Source organism: Ptychodera flava, chromosome 6, assembly GCF_041260155.1.
Source record: "Ptychodera flava strain L36383 chromosome 6, AS_Pfla_20210202, whole genome shotgun sequence".
Lineage (NCBI taxonomy): Eukaryota > Metazoa > Hemichordata > Enteropneusta > Ptychoderidae > Ptychodera > Ptychodera flava.
In genome coordinates, this window is record NC_091933.1 from 21,265,091 (window position 1) to 21,282,557 (window position 17,467).

Sequence of the window (17,467 nt, forward strand, 5' to 3'; positions counted from 1 at the left end):
GAACTTTTAAGTAGAAAAGTGACACTTCTGGTTCTCCAGTCGAAGATTTGTGTTTGAGTGGCTTGAGAAACTATATAGATGGGTGCATAGAAATGCATGCAGTGCAACAAACATCAGGAATTCAAAATTCAAAAAAAAGTTAGCACTTATGTTAGAGCAGTGTGTGGCCTACATGTAAATGTAGTTCTAACATAACAAAATTATTTCACTACAATCAGAATGTTTCCCAGTACACCAGATGGTGTCGATACTGTCCAAGCAGAAGTAGAAATTTATGTTGGATATCAGAAAATTTGCTGAACATTTACAAAATGCCCCACGGCATAGTCCGATAACTAGCAGACAAAATGATCCAAAACCTGTGAAATTTAGCTTTCAGTTACCATGCATTACAAGCAATATTTTTTACATTTTATTCCACAAACAGGAATAAGGTAGTTTGTACCTTGATAGTGAAAGACTTAAACTTTTAGTTAAATTATCTTTCAACCATTCTCTTACCAAATCAAGAATAAATTCAGTAAAAATTAGGAGTTACTGTGCAAGGTTTGATACAAGAGAAACAGATTACATAATGTTTACCGATATTTGAAATTCAAAACAGCTGCAATTAATCCCTGTGTTAACTCCTATGGGAAAAAACAAAATTTGTGATTTCAAAGAAATAACGGTGAACAGTTTTCTTATTTTAAGTGCTTTACTGGTAAAATGACCCCCGCCCCCCAAGTGGTAGATCAGAATAGTATTGAAAAAATTTAAGAGTCCAAATGTCCGTCCCTGAGACATATACTAACCTAAACATTTTTCTCATTTACATCAAAAACACCATTTTGATAGTACAGAATGTGAATGAAATATGATTATTCTAAGTGTTGTCTTATTATATTCAAACACAATGAAATTTAGACAAGCTCTCCATGTCAGCTACCTCTGTGTTCAGTGCACTGCAACTGCAAGCTCCCATGATTTATTTACATTATGGCATAAAAAGTACCAGAAACACACATTCACCCAGGCATGGCTGAGTCATGTACAGCACTACCCTTTACCTTTTACAGTCTACGTGCAAGCAGATACATGCATGTAGCTCACCCACATACAACACCATATGCAGACACAGCATTGTAAGCATTTCCAGACTTATTCTAAAGAAAGTCGTGCAGGAATTACATGTAAACATACCAAGTGCCATAAGGCAGAGTTAATTTTATTGGTTGAGATATGGGGTTACGTTTACACACTTGCTTCAGCTGTCTGGCTGAGATCATGGACCCTGCAGGCATCTGAGGTCAGGTTGTCCAGATGGGGGTTAATGGAAAACAGATCATACAGGGCAACTATTTCCTAGGTTTAATTTTCCATGTTTTTTGTGTCTAGTATATTTTAAGGTTTTTCACCGGAAGATTTCAGTACATAGTAATCTTTAGAACTCTATTTAGTGAAAATTCATGAAAGGGCACAATTTCAGCTTGTTTAATTGCCTTGAGAGGCCCATTTTTATCATACGCTCATAGTTTGTATATCTTAATGGATGATATTGGAGAAAGGCATTTGTAAAGCTTTTTATGAAAATTGTCAAATAGGTCACGCACCATAAAAATGTAGCTTTCTTTTTCGGATTTCACAATGTTGGAAAAGTTTTGTGCAGTTCAGTGAGTTCTTGCATTTCTCTCAAGGGTCATGCTGAAGCAAAATAACAGCATATGAACAAAGTCACTCACCATGGCAAACGTAAAGACCTTTGCATGTATCCAGGGGTTTCATTAAGAGCCGGCAGCCGGCGAAATTGACCGGTTACTCTCACTATTTCGCCGGCTACTTTTTCGGAAATTTGAACTCTTTCTGAGCTAAAATATTGTTTACCTTCTGAAATGATACGCACAGGTTTCACAAGCTGTGTAATCAAACTTTTCAACGGCTTTTACGTGAAACAAAATTTAGAAGACGAGCGACTACTACGATCGCCTTGTACTACGATGGAGCACGGTCTTGCGTATACTGCCGCAATAAAAATCGGAATTGCAACGGACGATTCTATTGGCTACCTGAATTGCTGATTCCTATATGTGGTGACTTTTATATACGCCAATGAAAACGGGTATACTACACCTGTCGGCCGTCGTTAGCTCGACTCAAAATGGTCGATGAACAAATGAAGACGGAAGCGATCGGAAGGTCAGGCTTTGCTGTACGATCCTCGGTTTTGAAGTGGACCAAGAAACAAGAGAAGGATAATTACGTGGACTTAAACTGTTTTCGAAGGCAGTGACCTGATTTTTTCTCACGAAAAAACTTCCCGATTACAGTTCGAATTTTAGTAAGCCGACGTGCGTTTCACTGCGGTAGGCGTAAATGTAAAGGTATATAACCAGCTGGACGTATGATATGTACTGCTTTTCGGTCTATCGAAGCCAATACGAATGTCGCCCAGAGTGGTTAAAATACGATCAAACCTCTAAATTCACTTCAAAAACGGTCGTCAGGTTAAATCCAAATGTGAGTTTCTGAATGTACAAATTTTCATATCCTATATCAAGGTTCTTACTTTGCATACCCTTATAGTCAAATAACCTTGAGGGTCTTTGTTTCTATTTGCGAAATATGGTAATGATTGTCAGTTTTTATCATTATTGTTATATAAATTATCCTTTTTACCTCCCCAGTGGTATAAAAGTTCTTCATCTGCAGATTTTCATACCAAACATCATGGTTCTTAATTTTAAGCATAACATTATACATTAAAGGGACATTAGCTGTATCTTTTGACTAATTTTTCACTACTCTGTTTCAATGTATCAACTACAGTAAACTGTATTTACTATAATCCGACCATCATGCCTAATGCCCGGTGTCCTTCTTGCCAACACAGCCTGTATACGTGAAATGACTATTGTTATTGTTGATAAATGAATTCTGGTACGGACCTTAATACAAAATTTGAACAATAACAATGCAGATTATACTCATATAGGGTATATTTATGAACTAAATATTAGGAATTTCTCCATGGTACAGGGATTCAAACCAGAAACTGCAGATGATACACAGAACAAACAAAATTTAAAAAATGACCAAAATTACAGCTAATGGATCTTTAATGAAAAGTTTCTCATTTACTGTGCTTAAAATGTGTTTCATCTAGGTTGTCATCAACAAGGGTGATTTTCCCCCTTTACCAGAAAATTCGGGGGCATTTCACCAGTTCATGTGTTCTACTTGTACCTCTAAGGTGTGACTGGCACCATTTCATGGAAGAGGGGAGTGGTCCCCTTGACAAATTAAGTGGGGGTGCCAACATTTCAACAGAGGGGGAATCCCCTCTCCCCCTGTCTAGATGTAACACTGTATAATATCATCTACATATCAAATTTATATCATTAATTATTGTGAATTATTATAGTTTACCTCCTAAAAGCATAAGCTTGGAGGCTCTAAAGACTTGTTTTCTTTGGTCAAAATATCGTCAACATTACCACATTTTATCATTTTTAATTATGAATTATCATATTTAGGCCTAATCTCCCGGGAAAATGGCTCTTATGATATGAACACAAATTGCCCTGGAACACTGCTGACAATTCTCCTGAAAATACTAGAAATTCAAGTGACTGCGAGCTTTAAAAAGTGAATTTTAGCTCATTTTTCAGGGTTTCCGGTCTTCGGCCGGGAGGGGGAACACCCCCCCCCCCCCCCGGACCCTCCCCCTACTTCAAAACTTAATGAAACCCCTGGTATCTCACCTAAAATTAATTATATCCTACATTGTCTGAAAATTAAAATAATTTGTGATTTCTATTCAGTCGGTTGTAAGAAAATTCATTCATTTTTTGGAAAAAAGAAATCTTTCGATAGAGTCAGAGTATAATGGTGTCCAATGCAAGGTGCATGAATTTATTCCCATCTGTTGATTCATTTTAACAAAGTTGGTATACATAAGCAATGCTTGCTGATGGACTGTGCATAAATGAATGCCATTACATGTGGTGTTTCAAGCATTAGATAAGTCGCACAGACCATGGAGGGTCTGTTTGATACCTCTATGGTCAGATGGTCTGACATACAGCCATCATAACAATAAACATATATCAATGATATTGATGTAACAGCACCAACGACATGTATTGTCACGACAGTTTAGCTGTTGACTAGAGTGTTGCACTTGATGTGTCCTCAAGGGTCATAATGTTTGTATGACACACCACAGGACTTTAAACTTTATAGCAGTCTTGGCAATGAACTTTGTGAAACCTAAGTACTTGTTTGTGCTTGAGTTTCACACCCACCCCATGTCAAATGGATATTTTCAGCCCAAACACTTAAAGTGTTCAGCCTTCATTTGTAAACACTGAAACAAAGACAGTGTCAAGTGACATACCTATAGAGAACCCCAAGAGAAAATAAAAACTTTGAATCTACACTAGCATAGGGATACGCATAGTGTAATCCAAAATTAACTTTTGGAGGTGCATTTATCGGTGGCTATGCTGGTCAATGGGAGACATACATGTACATGTACACTGTATGTTATATTGTAATTGAAAAACTCTAATTTTTTCCAGCACGTGAACCAAAATAGTGGCAAGTTTGGAGTGAAATATATGTACCATTGTATTATATCTATTATATATTTCACAAACAGTCAGGATGAGTTTAAATACTGTTTGTCTCAGCTTACACAAGTGACCTAGATAGTCATTCCAACAAAATATCATAGATCACTTTTAGCCTCAAGAAAAATGGCCCATCCTGGTGGACTTTATTTCCGAACAATTGTAATAATGGATGTTGTTGTATGTGTGTGTTTAAACTACAGTGTTTCTATTAGCACTGACAATTACAACTGAATGTTACATTATGTCAATATGTAAAAGTATGGGTATAGCAGTTAAATATATCTAGCTTATTACTACACAATTAATATAATAGCAGGGTTTTCTCTCGACCGCACAATTGCGCAAATTGCGCATTTCGAGCCATATTCTGCCCTTTAAAAGTTGTTGACAGCATGAAAATCGTGCACATCAATACACAGCAAGCAAATATGCCCATATGATGGTGACCCAAGCGTATGGTGTGGTGACCTGTGAATTTGCTGTTGTTTCTGCCCCCTAAAATATAAAGTATTCCCCCTAATTTTGATAATGATTTCCCCTTCTCTTTCCCATCAGTTACTTTGGTTAGAAGTCAGGAAGATGGAGGATGCAGAAGGATATCTCAATACCTAGATGACATGTACATTAAATGCCAGGCCCCACCCGATCCAGATAAGCTGTACATGGATGCTGATCTGGACCCCATTCCGGGAGGTGCACAGTGGCTCATCAGGGTTCCAGACAATGGTCCAGACCAAGGATATGAAATCCATAAGGTACTGGTTGAAACAAGAATTCCATTAGCATATTTCATGAATTTATGAAATTAAACTATATATTATAAGAAAGCTGAATGTGTTGAATTTTATCAGACCTCTGAGGTTCATTGTTACATTTAAATTAAGATATGTTGAAATTTGGCGAGGATTATTATTACGTTTTTATTCTGTATTGAGGCCACAAAATTCAGTGTATTGAATTTGATCTGACTTTTGTGGTATATACCGGTAGGTTATACTTACATTTATTTATACTCAAAACTTTGATGAGTGTATCATAATTAGCTCATTTACGTATTTAATGAATATATGTAATAAGGCCATATATTGAGCTGATTATGCTTGAAATATACATTGTGTGAAATATATGTTTGGTCAGTATGACATGCTCATCATTGGCTCATTTACATATAATGACGTTCTGTAATTATAATAGACTTCTACGGTACATTTTTCCTGAGTAGTTTTACTTATGCTGAAAATTTGATGACCATAACATACTGATTTATAGGTTATTTGCAATTATAACTAATGAAATTCTGTATAATTTGGATGTATGTCAAAAGCTAATGTACTGAATTTGATGGGACTTCTTAGTACATAATTTTATATTCATGCTTCTTGTAATGCTCATAATGTTTGTTGTAAACACAGGTCATTCACAAATGGTGTACACATTCAAATTCAGTGCATTAAGCCTTGATCTTTGGCCAAATTGATTAAGGAAAATCATTTGATGTACTAAAGAGCTAATCAAAGTGATCAAACTTCCAGCATGTCTATATAATGTAAATTACATCAGATTAAATCTTGCTGTAAGTTGATGAATGTGACATATCATAATTAGCTCATTTGCATAATGACTTAACAACTTTCCATAATTGTGCCATGAATCAAAACTGACTGTATTGATCCGACTTCTAAAATGTACATTTGTCATACTTAGTTTTGTATATGCAGAAATTTTGATGAGCATGACATATTTACATTATATAGACATGCTGGAAGTTTGATCAGTTTGATTTGCTCTTTAGTACATCAAATGATTTTCCTTTATCAATTTGGCCAAAGATCAAAGCTTAATGCACTGAATTTGAATGTGTACACCATTTGTGAATGACCTGTGTTTACTACAAACATTATGAGCATGACAAGAAGCATTAAGATTGTGTATGCATAAATTTGTGTGTACACCTGTATTTTGGTTATTTTTCCTTCTATACCGTGTTTCTTATGCATTAATTTTGGCAAACAGTGTCCACCCAAGTCTTACCTTGAGTATTCTTGATTTTGAAGGAAAATGGTTTATAGTTTCCTTGAGAAAAGTTCAAGCAACGGAGTCTTTCAAATTTCAAAAGGCATACTAAATTATGTAAGATTTACTAGGCAGGATGATGGTCATTCTTGTGATGTCAGTCCAGTTGCTGTTTTCTGTGACTTTATATAAGGTACAATTATCTTGGACAGTTTATGCCTTTTTGTTTTCAAGTTTATTCTGACGTATTTTCTGAATTTCCATGAAAGATTCAATGAGGTGTAGATCTGTAGACATTAATTTTGAGAAGCTAACAAGGAGCAGATGTCCTATATACCGGTATAGAATTGTTCAATTGCAACCAAATTCATGTGTGAAAGGGTGTCAACATATCAAGGAATTACCAGTTTTTTCCTGTAACAGTATCCTGTATTTCAGTAAAATGTTGAAGTTGTAACCCTATCAGTTCTGCCTGTTTTCAGATAGGTGTTGCCTGGCGACATCTGTGCAGAAATGGACACGTTAACTCCACTCTACCTGCTGAGGGAGAATATACTTTGATTGCCTCTGTTTACCATAGAAATGCAAAACCAATCAAAGTGTCTCTACCAGTAAATATTACAGTAAGTACAATATCATATTTTGCAATCATGTAATAATTATTTTAAGTCACTATATATAAAAGCTGATCATAGATTTTTGGCAGAATTACTCTCTCAAATTCAAAGTCATGGTTAGAATCATTTGTAAAATGTGTATGATAATTAATTGAACTAATATCAGGGCAGCTGAAGCCTGAACTTATGAAAACGGGGGTAAAATATAAAGCTGAAATAAAACAAGAAATAATGTAAATGATCAGCTGAGAACATGTTACTGATAACATCAACCACACTAAAATTAGTAATGCCTATCTTTATGATATTGATTGCAGGATGGCCATGTGCCTGTCTAGACGTATGAAATACAATACTTGTTTCACTATGATGTCTTCCTGTACACAAATCTGTCTGCCTACAGAAAACAATGTGTTATTGGAGTTGCTATGGCGCTTATTTCCTGATAATGTTGCAATGATTTTTACCATTAGAGTCATAGACACAGATTTAACTATAATTGTAAATGTCTGAGTCATTTTTATTTTTAAGAGAAAATGGAACAAATTATGGCAAATACTTTTTATGAATTTCAACTATTCAATTTAAATATGTATGGCAAGCATTTGTCAGAAATCTGCAGTTTTGTGTTCATTGTATGCAAAAAGAGTTTTTATGAGAATCTACTGTGAAAATACAGTTCCTTTAAATGACAAAAATTGCTCAAAAACTGGTGAGTTTATTAAACTTAGTAAATTACTGAATACATGCATTTCTCAATCTTAATCCTTTCCAGTGAAAAATTAATTTGATTATTTTCAAAATGTACCAGTTGTTGAAACAAAAATTATAGTGTTTCTGAAAATCTCTTTATGAGTTACAATAATATACTGGATATGTTGCAATCTTAATGAACCTTCACTGTCTCTTTCAGCTGGAAGACAGGCTTTCTGCAACTCAGGGGTACTCTGGATCAGAAAATGCTGCATTGAACTACATCTCAGAAGACTTTATACCTTTCACGGCACATGAGCACGAAATCATACAAGTGTCAATTTCCTTTGTGAATCATAAGAATGAAAGCATTGCTGTACTGAATGAAGGCAATGCTTGTCCAGAGTGTGTAGAACTTTCATATCGGGTGTACAGGGTTGGATGCGATTTCCCAAATAATTTTGATTGCCTGTCAGCTTATTTTCGATGGAAAAAGGATTTGGAAACATCACCAGAGTACTGCTTTCCACCCTATGTTATTACTAACCTCGCTGGAATGTATGATCGCTGTTTTGGTAAGTACAGTAACTCAGAAACTCAGTGCCGTTTTGATGATTCCCACACCGCCTGTGAATTTTGTAATGCTTGTGGCCATTTCATATTGACAAATCTTCATTGGATATACTGGTACCCCATAAGGAATATGAAATCAACACAATTCAAAAATATCAAATCGTAGGAACATGGAAATCAACACTTCTTTCATTCCGCTCATTTAGCTTGTTCATGATAGGGGTTGGGTCAGTGTCCACCGATGCAATTGTGAACAGGTTGAGAATGTAGAGCTGTTCTTGTCTCTTGAATGACACACATACATGTACCTTAAGGCAAGCTGAAACCAAACAGCACAGAAAGTATGTTTTAGAAAAAAGACACGGATTGCTAATTTTTGTTTCACCTCAATTTCTTGATTGCAGAGTATTAATAACTTCTCATGGCCATATGTCTTGGTATTTTCCAGTTTTACTTAAGAATAGTAGATAATGTTAACCAAACTTACGAAAGTGTAGCAGTGTGAATATCTAGGTCTGATAAGGTTGTAGTGGGTGTGGTCTGCATAATTTAAGGTTATTTGCATAATTAATGAATTTGTGTAAGTGGCTATACCTCTAGAATTACTGAATTTGAATATAGGCACAACATTTATGAGTTACAATACCATTGTTCACCTCGGGCATTATGAGCATGTTAGGTAGCATCAAGGTTGTATACAGTGTAATGTGAAGAACATCAGCATTTTGGCCCTTGCTACTACTGGTACACCTTTTCCCAAATGCGTTCTTTTTGGCACACCATGTACTCTTAAATTTCATTTTGATTTATGTACTGCCTTGAACTTTTTTAAACGTTGAAACTTATACATATAAAGCAAAATTGCCTGAAAATTGATGCAAAATAAGGGTTTCAAGTCTTTTTTGTTGCTTTAGCCGTCAAATGTGGAAAATGTTAGTTGCATATCCTTTAAGGTACTTGACCATCAAGATCTGAGATGTTAGGTAGTACTGAAAAGACCTAATGATCTAGCTTACTTCAACTTTCAGTGCCGCCAACAATTACGTATGTATCACCGAATGTCAACGTTTTCCTGTTTGAGAGTGCCACTTTGGTGTGTCTCAGTGAGGGCAGCCCAGATCCAGACATTCGTTGGTATCGAGAGGGGAAACAAGAAACGATATCATACAACAATTATCTGCATGTCAACAGGGTTACTTGGAATAATAGGGGAAGGTGAGGAAAAATTATCATTTGGCGAAACCAGCAAATTTTTGGAGGCTGATGGTCAACTAAAATGGACAGGATCTTCTGATGTATTGATTGCCAACATGTCAATTCAATGGGTAAAAACAAGAGCTTGTTCGCTGAGCATTCTCAACGAGACATGAAGAAGATTGTATTCAATGGCTGTCATTTGACTGTAGCTAGCATCTGCATGTTCATTAACAATGGTTATTAAGCCTACCAAAATACATGCCGGTGTATACACACTGTATTACCAGAAATCTCAACTCAAAGAAATGACATTAAGTATGCAAATTTTTCATCAGCAATCACAGATATGCATATCCAAGAGAAATTTACAACAAATAATAAGAACTGTGTCAAAAAATTGCTTTTATACAATATATTGCTTGATGGTACATTTGTCATTGGTCACAAGTTTTTGATGTCATTGCCATTTCATTTCACAGATACGTATGTGAAGCAGAAAATATGGTTGGAAAAGTCAACACCACTCGGCCCATTACTCTAGGCATATTTGGTAAGACTAGTGTGCTTGATCTGAAGTGAGTTTGATCTACCCTTTGGATAGTGAGGGTTGTTTTGTTTGTACCTCTACAGATGTTATGGCTTTTGAGAGCTACATGTACATCTTGATATTCATCCACCAGACAGACGTACCCTAGCCCCAACTGATGGTTGGGAAATGTCTGTATGGTCAATGTCCAGGGATAACCTTCCTGATAGCAATTTGTAATGTACAGTAACCCTTTCTCCACCGTGGTTTGACCCAAACCCATTGTTATCAATGGTGATTGTGGATCTGTTTATAGGGAGTTAAGGATGAACAGGTTAAGACAGGAAAATCTGACAGTGTGTGTGTCACATGTTTTGAAATGTAACATCTATATATAAAATTTATATCATTGTGCTCAGATCCAAATATACCAGTAATGTCATGTAATGTCCATATATTAGTCACATGACATTACACAGTCATGAACACGGCAGTTCACAGCTGGTCTCTTAGTCTGTTCTTCCACAATGTTGTTCCCATTGTCTGACAGTCATGTTTCCTGTCACATGTCTTAACTCACCTCAGAATGCCATGACCTCCACACCATTTTTCATGAATATTAATGGCATGCCAAGATTCACAAGAAGAGGCAAAGAAACCCTAAGATCTGATGGTTTCAAATGATCCTGTCATCTGTCCATGTATAGTCAGGATCTGTTGTCTACCGTCTATGGTCAGATAATATTTTGCAGAAAGATTCCCTTTTCAAAAGTGTAATGGTGAGCTATTCCACTGTATTATGGCATACCGGTACATGTAATATGGTTACTATGACTATCATGAATAAACATTCACATGCCACATAAGTACCACCGACAATCAATATTTTTGGTTTGCCCGTGGTGTCACCTCAGCTTTTTGAACCTTATACGTAAAAAGCTTGTGCTCATAAAATACTTTTATTAAATATGTTTTGTTCCTTGCATGTTTCAGATAGGACTTGTAATAACTACAAGGTAAAAGAGGATGACTTCCTAGAGACATGCAGCAGCAATGGCAGATATGAACCCAGTGAGATCTCTGACTGGCCAGAAGTTATTGCTACCAGTGCAGATGCTACCTTGACAGACATCGAAATAGACAATGCTTTATTTCACAGGGAACCAGAATATGAAGCTGATGATGATCCCGATTGCGAACCTCACTTGGGACGCGGGAAATTAGTGTCCTTTACTGTCAATATTTTTGATTTGACAGAAGTGCCTGAGGATGAGACCACAGGATCACCTGACATTCCATCCACAGTCGTAACCAAGGAGATGTTATCGATAACAGTTGATAGCAGCAGTATGAGAACAACAGATGCAACCACAACCATCATGGAGCATGACAGTGCAGACATGACCCAGGAAATGACAAACAGTGATCCAAAACCTCTGGACAATTCTGCTATCATGGATGTGACAGAAGAACAATACATGCACATCCCAACCAATCCAAAACATGCACCTGTAGGATATACACGTCCACCATCCACAAGGAGTGTTAGAAACAGACAAAAGAATGATGATGAACATGATGACGACGATGATGACAACTCTGAAAAAAATAGCCAGGGTAACAGGAGGAACTTAATGAACCCTGGCAACAGGGCAACAGACACATCAACTCAGAGCAGACAAAGAGATTTCTCTCCCGGTGGTGTACCTCAAACAATCAGAGAAATTACAAGCCATTCACCAACGTCTACTATCCAGACAGCTGCAAGCAGGCCAGGAATTTCGGAAAAGTTGATTTTGTCCAAGACATTTTCAAATGTTTACTCAGTGGCACCAGACCCACTGTGCATGAAAAAGACTGAAACTCTCAAAGTGTCCATAGTTTCAGAAGGAGTTGATGTGCTGAGAGGCCATCGCTTGCGTGTGGAAATACTTGACTCAGATGGCAATCTGTTGGAAAGGCGGTGTGAGGGAGAGACGTGTACAGCTCTTTGGTATAGGTCATTCCAGACTGACTGCAACACAACAACCAATGGACAATGCCTCTCGGCATACTTTCAGTGGAAAAACATCCTGTCTAACGTGAGAGGAAAGAAATGTGCCAGAGCCAGGAACTTTGACAGAAAGTTTGAACCCTGCACCAGAGTCGGTAAGTCGTGAGAAATTGTTAATCACGTCATTCCCCCAAAATAAATCAAGGTACAGTATTTTGTTTGTCAGGACATACTTTCACTCTTTGAGTTTCCTCTAGATATTAAAAAAGTACTCAGCAACGGTTAATATTTCCTTTCTCTGTCTGTTACACAAAGGATCAAATTCTTGATGAGTGAGAGTCTGTTATAGAGAGTCACGTTTGATGTGCATTGCACATCATGTGCATGCCACCAATAAAATTCCTCTTCCTGCTTTTTGTTTGACTCATCCTCTTATATAGTTCAATTGTTTTGTTGTCACGTCCAGATGGTATATGGTACAGGTTGATTTCAATGGATATATAGTGATCTCAAAATTTGCATAAACATGCATTTGTTTCCACAGTAAGGGTTTCAAATGTGTTGAAGAAACTGAAGTCATTAATTTTAAGTATTTTTCTTCTGAACAGCTGTACGGTGCTCATCTCTACATGTATTTTCAAGTTTTATTCATACCTTTTGCCACCTCTCCAGCAAAATTGTCTTTGTTGAACACATTTACTTTAGTGTTGAAAATTCATTCTGTTGGCCCATGTTTGTGCTAGGTCTATACCGGTAAATAATTAGGTATACTGAAGGCCATACTGTATTGATGTCTAAAAATGCTTAATACCGAAATAGTGTAAAAAAATAGGGAGGGAAAATTATTTCTTTGAAAGTCTTGACACAACAGCCATGGGAAAAGAACTTTGAATTCTTAACCTACTTTTCAGAAAAAGTATTGCTTATGTGTTTTTGTTAAGGCCGGTACCCCGGTAAATGTTACCGGAGTTCCCCAGTCATTTTACCGGGGTTCACTTGGTATAGTAATGCAATCAGATTAGGGATGGTAGAAATGTTACCGGGGTTCCCAAATCATTTACCAATGTTCCCTAACCTTAGCAAAAACACTGTTACACTTGTATATTCTCTCTTGGAAAGCAAAATCCCAAAAGATGTCACATGTTTTTCTCATTGTCCATGAGCTGGCTTCTTTGTACCATACAGACTTTCAGGTTCAATGGCTTTAGGCGGCATCCTTCAACAGTTTGATTATTTTCATATGAAAGGGATGAATTTCATTCTACTTGTTCCGTGACTTTCCTCTCAATGTAAGATAATGTTGAAACAGTCAATGTATAAATACTCATTGTGAAATTATGATTTGAACATACAGTATCTGTATATGCACCAACCCCAAACCCACATACATGTCTCATATGTGGTACGCCAGTGGGCGATTTCTACTTACAGATAAAAGTGCCCTTTCACTTAGCACATTTGTGAAGTCTTTGTGTCAATTTAAGAGGCTCTGAAAATTTCTGTGTCAATCTATTAGCATATACTGTACCATGGGACTAGTATAAGTACTAATATGTAAGATTTTCTTGCATCAAAGATTTGCTTAGTGGTCAAATTAGCTACAAGGCACATTGATACAGACATTTCTTAAATGACTACTTTATCATATTTCTTTCTGACAGATAACACTTATAACTTTCACAAGAAGCAAAACTAACGACAACTTTATACAGATATTGCAATAATTTCTCTACCCCCAAAAAAATTCAAAAGGTTTGTGGCAAATGCAACTTTAATCTACATGTACGCTCTGATGCAATACCAGATCACAGTTGACTCTTAAACAGGATGAAAATATGAAAGCTGTTCTCAGTTGTATAATTTAATGCATTTTATTTATTGTGAATATTTCATGTTGTATATTTTAGCCATACACAAAACACAAATACACAAAATGGGATATAATCAGTATACCGTGATAACAGTGTCCAGCCTCCAGTGTCTGCGTAGACAAAAAATTAATGTGACGTTTTTTCTTATTTTCTCTTATTGCTTTCTGTGTTTCTACTGTTTTCATTCTGAACCAGTGCCATTTCTCCAAATTTTCAACTTTACAGTAAGTTTCCATTCTTTTCATGTGTGAGTCAGCTACAATTGGTCACATCATCGCTGCTTTTGACAAACCCAAGTTCCTTTTTCTCAGTATTTGCTCAGACTATTCTTTCTCTTTTTCTGGCTCTTTTTTCACTCTTTTGGCTCGCCTGTCTGTCTTTTCATCCATTCAGTGTTGCCTAGAGCCCATCTAACAGTAGATGGCACATACAGAGTCTCCACAAAGGATCACAGGCGGTTACGCTGTCAGGTGAGTGGAGACCCTACACCAAGAGTGCAGTGGCTGTCCAATAGCTCTCCTCTAGAGAATTCTGCACAAGATAATACATACAAGTAAGTCCATGTTTAGATTTATGTGCTCTACTTGCTGTCAAGTTATATTCTTGAACAGGATATTTTGGATTTCGAGTAAGAGTTTTGAATGATTGCGAAGTTTCTTTTGAGTCAGAAACCCAGTCATTCTTTGTGAAATGATGTGTTATTTTAATCACAGGGAGCAAGCGTTAATGCTCAATACTCTCTCATAGTGCCTGTTCTGCCATCTAACTTGTAATCTTTACCACACACTCATTTGCCCTAAAGGGTCTATCCTCCGAGTAAGGTGTAAGGCCAGTGTATAGCAAACTAGGTCCCCTCGCTGGCAATACCCTATTGCTTAGCTTGGCCACGCTTTATTTGTCAAGGCCAGAGGGCAAAATTGCAATCAGGGCTGTGAGAGAATGAGAGTCAACTTTGGGATAAAAGCATATCAACTTAGGGGGCACACTTTCTTAAAATATACTGTGGGTGTAAAATTTAAACAGTGGTAAAGTGTTTGGTGAAATTCACATTCCAGCGCAATTGATTTCATGCGCCCTGATTTTCAGCTTCAGTGGTCAGGGTACTGTTTAAAGCATGCTCATGCGTTACCCCAGCCTTATCACCTCCAAGAACCATATGTATTTGATATTTAACATAACTCTTCTAGTGGACACTGTAGAAAATTTCTTGTTTGTTATCACATAAAATTACTAAATATTGTGGCATCTTTTCTGGCAAAGATGACAGTAGCAGGGCAACAGACTTTACAAATTGAAAAAAATGTTTTTTTGCGAACATGAGATATTAATTAAAAACATTCTGCACGTATACTGTACCATATCATGTTTGCATATTCTTCCAAATTTACACTCTTAATTGATGATACACCACCTTGTATATTTCATCTGATATAATTTGATCAATTTTAACCCAGTCCATCTGGGCAGTGTTCAAAACATTTCAAGTAAGGCTGATTTGCCTTTGGGGTAAAATACTAGGTCAGTTTAGGTCAGATATGTAAGCTTCAGCCAGCACTCCTGCTGCGCTGCACTGCTATTCTTAGGTTACAATTCAGACCATGGCGGTCTGGTCATGGTCACATCGTTGTACGGTCAGGAAAAGGCCATGCAAGATTTATGATAGTAAGGTCATTGATGATTGATAATGCATATCATCTGGTCAGCTGCTATAGCCACTCACTGGTTAGTAAAAAGCTGATATCAACACCACAGCTGTGAAGAGATTTTTTTCACATCAATGCTACCAATGCCAAACACTTTACATTTGATATATACCGTACCATTTGATATATATACTTGCAAAATGTTGTGGTAAACTGTTTGCCCTACATATCTTGTTGTACGAGGTCATTCACTGCATACTATCCGTGATCAGATATAATGGATGAAAACTGCTGTAAAGTGCAAATCAGATCATGTTGTATTTACAGTTTACAAGAAAAGTTTTCAGTGTCACTTTCCTCTCACTTAATACGGATTACTTGGTATTGAACAGCGTACAAGCTGTTTTTACCCACATGAATACCAACGAAACATACCCAAAACCCTGGGGTGTGACTTTTTCTCCCAGTATGTAATGTTGTTTTAGTGTATCACCGTCATCCCTACAAACCATTTATGCATGGCAGTGTATTAAGTGACAATATGCTACATAAATGTCCAGCATGATGCAGTAAATATGTAGATATCAGTTATCAGCTCTCAAATGACACATATGCCATGCATATGCAATACTTGCAGGTACTTGTGAGTTACATGATAACCCCATCCTCAAACACAGAAATTCAAAATGCATATCTTTATCACCACAAACTGGACACATATATGTATACTATGATTTATACTCGTGGTCTAATTGCTCACTTTTCAGAATGCTCTTAGTCTTGACCACCACCTGATTTCTTTGCCACTTTTTCCCTTTCAACAGTTTTTCCAGGAGCCAAGCTGGTAATTACACACTGGAATGCCAAGCATCCAACATGTTCGACACCATCAAGTCCAATCCAGTGACACTGACTGTCTTTGAATGGAAGGAAGGTACATGTACACTGCAGCATTGACACTCACCAATAATCATCGCTAAAATAGTTTGCATCGGGATATGTTTAAAGTAATAGTCACGTAACATGGACCGTGACAGTCTATTCAACAAGTACAAACCCAAAATTGTAAATAGCCATCATCATTGTATTGGCGTACACTCACAGCACTAATCTTGAGAGAGTTTCAGTGGTCACACAGTGAGCCCACCATGACCATACATACGGTACCTGCTTGCTGGGTGACATATCTTCTCATTCCTAGGGGGTCATGCTGTCACACAAAAATTTAGGTGACATTTCTCCATCACTGTCCATGCTAGCAATGACACATTTGCATATTTTGTACAAAATTTTCATGTGTTTTCCACCACTGCGAAAATTGTGTGCACTTTTTTGAAATCACAAATTCTACAAATGAAATTATTGCAGTGTTTGAATGGCATGAGTAAATACAGAAAGAAACCAGAATTATTTGATTTTCAAGCAAGTTATTAAACTCATCTATTTGCAAATAGTTTTGGAATAATAACATTTTTCTATCATTAATCACAATGATATCAACTTTTATCAGCCTCAGCTTCAACTTTTCAAAACAATTGAAACTGAATGTAAGTTTATTTATCAAAACAGTTCTCCTTTTTGAGATATATCACTTCAAAATACATTAGACCAATCTTTGTGTTTTTTTGCTGTTCATCAAAGACAGAGGTTGTTTTTCAAGGAATCCAACCTTTCTAAATTTAAACTTTGGAGATAAGGCTAAGTAAAGTGAGTGTACATCAAAGGAGA

General features: G+C 36.7%; 1 protein-coding gene across 1 annotated transcript in view; it reads left to right on the forward strand.

Annotated features, from left to right (window-relative positions):
- LOC139135131 (uncharacterized) overlaps positions 1–17,467 on the forward strand; it is a 39,578-nt gene that overhangs the window by 11,498 nt on the left and 10,613 nt on the right. The window contains exons 2-9 of the mRNA XM_070702383.1: positions 5,169–5,368; positions 7,109–7,249; positions 8,157–8,511; positions 9,538–9,724; positions 10,186–10,256; positions 11,226–12,380; positions 14,490–14,649; positions 16,564–16,673. Coding sequence (XP_070558484.1) covers positions 5,169–5,368; positions 7,109–7,249; positions 8,157–8,511; positions 9,538–9,724; positions 10,186–10,256; positions 11,226–12,380; positions 14,490–14,649; positions 16,564–16,673 — 2,379 coding nt within the window. The remainder of the gene's footprint in view (positions 1–5,168; positions 5,369–7,108; positions 7,250–8,156; positions 8,512–9,537; positions 9,725–10,185; positions 10,257–11,225; positions 12,381–14,489; positions 14,650–16,563; positions 16,674–17,467) is intronic.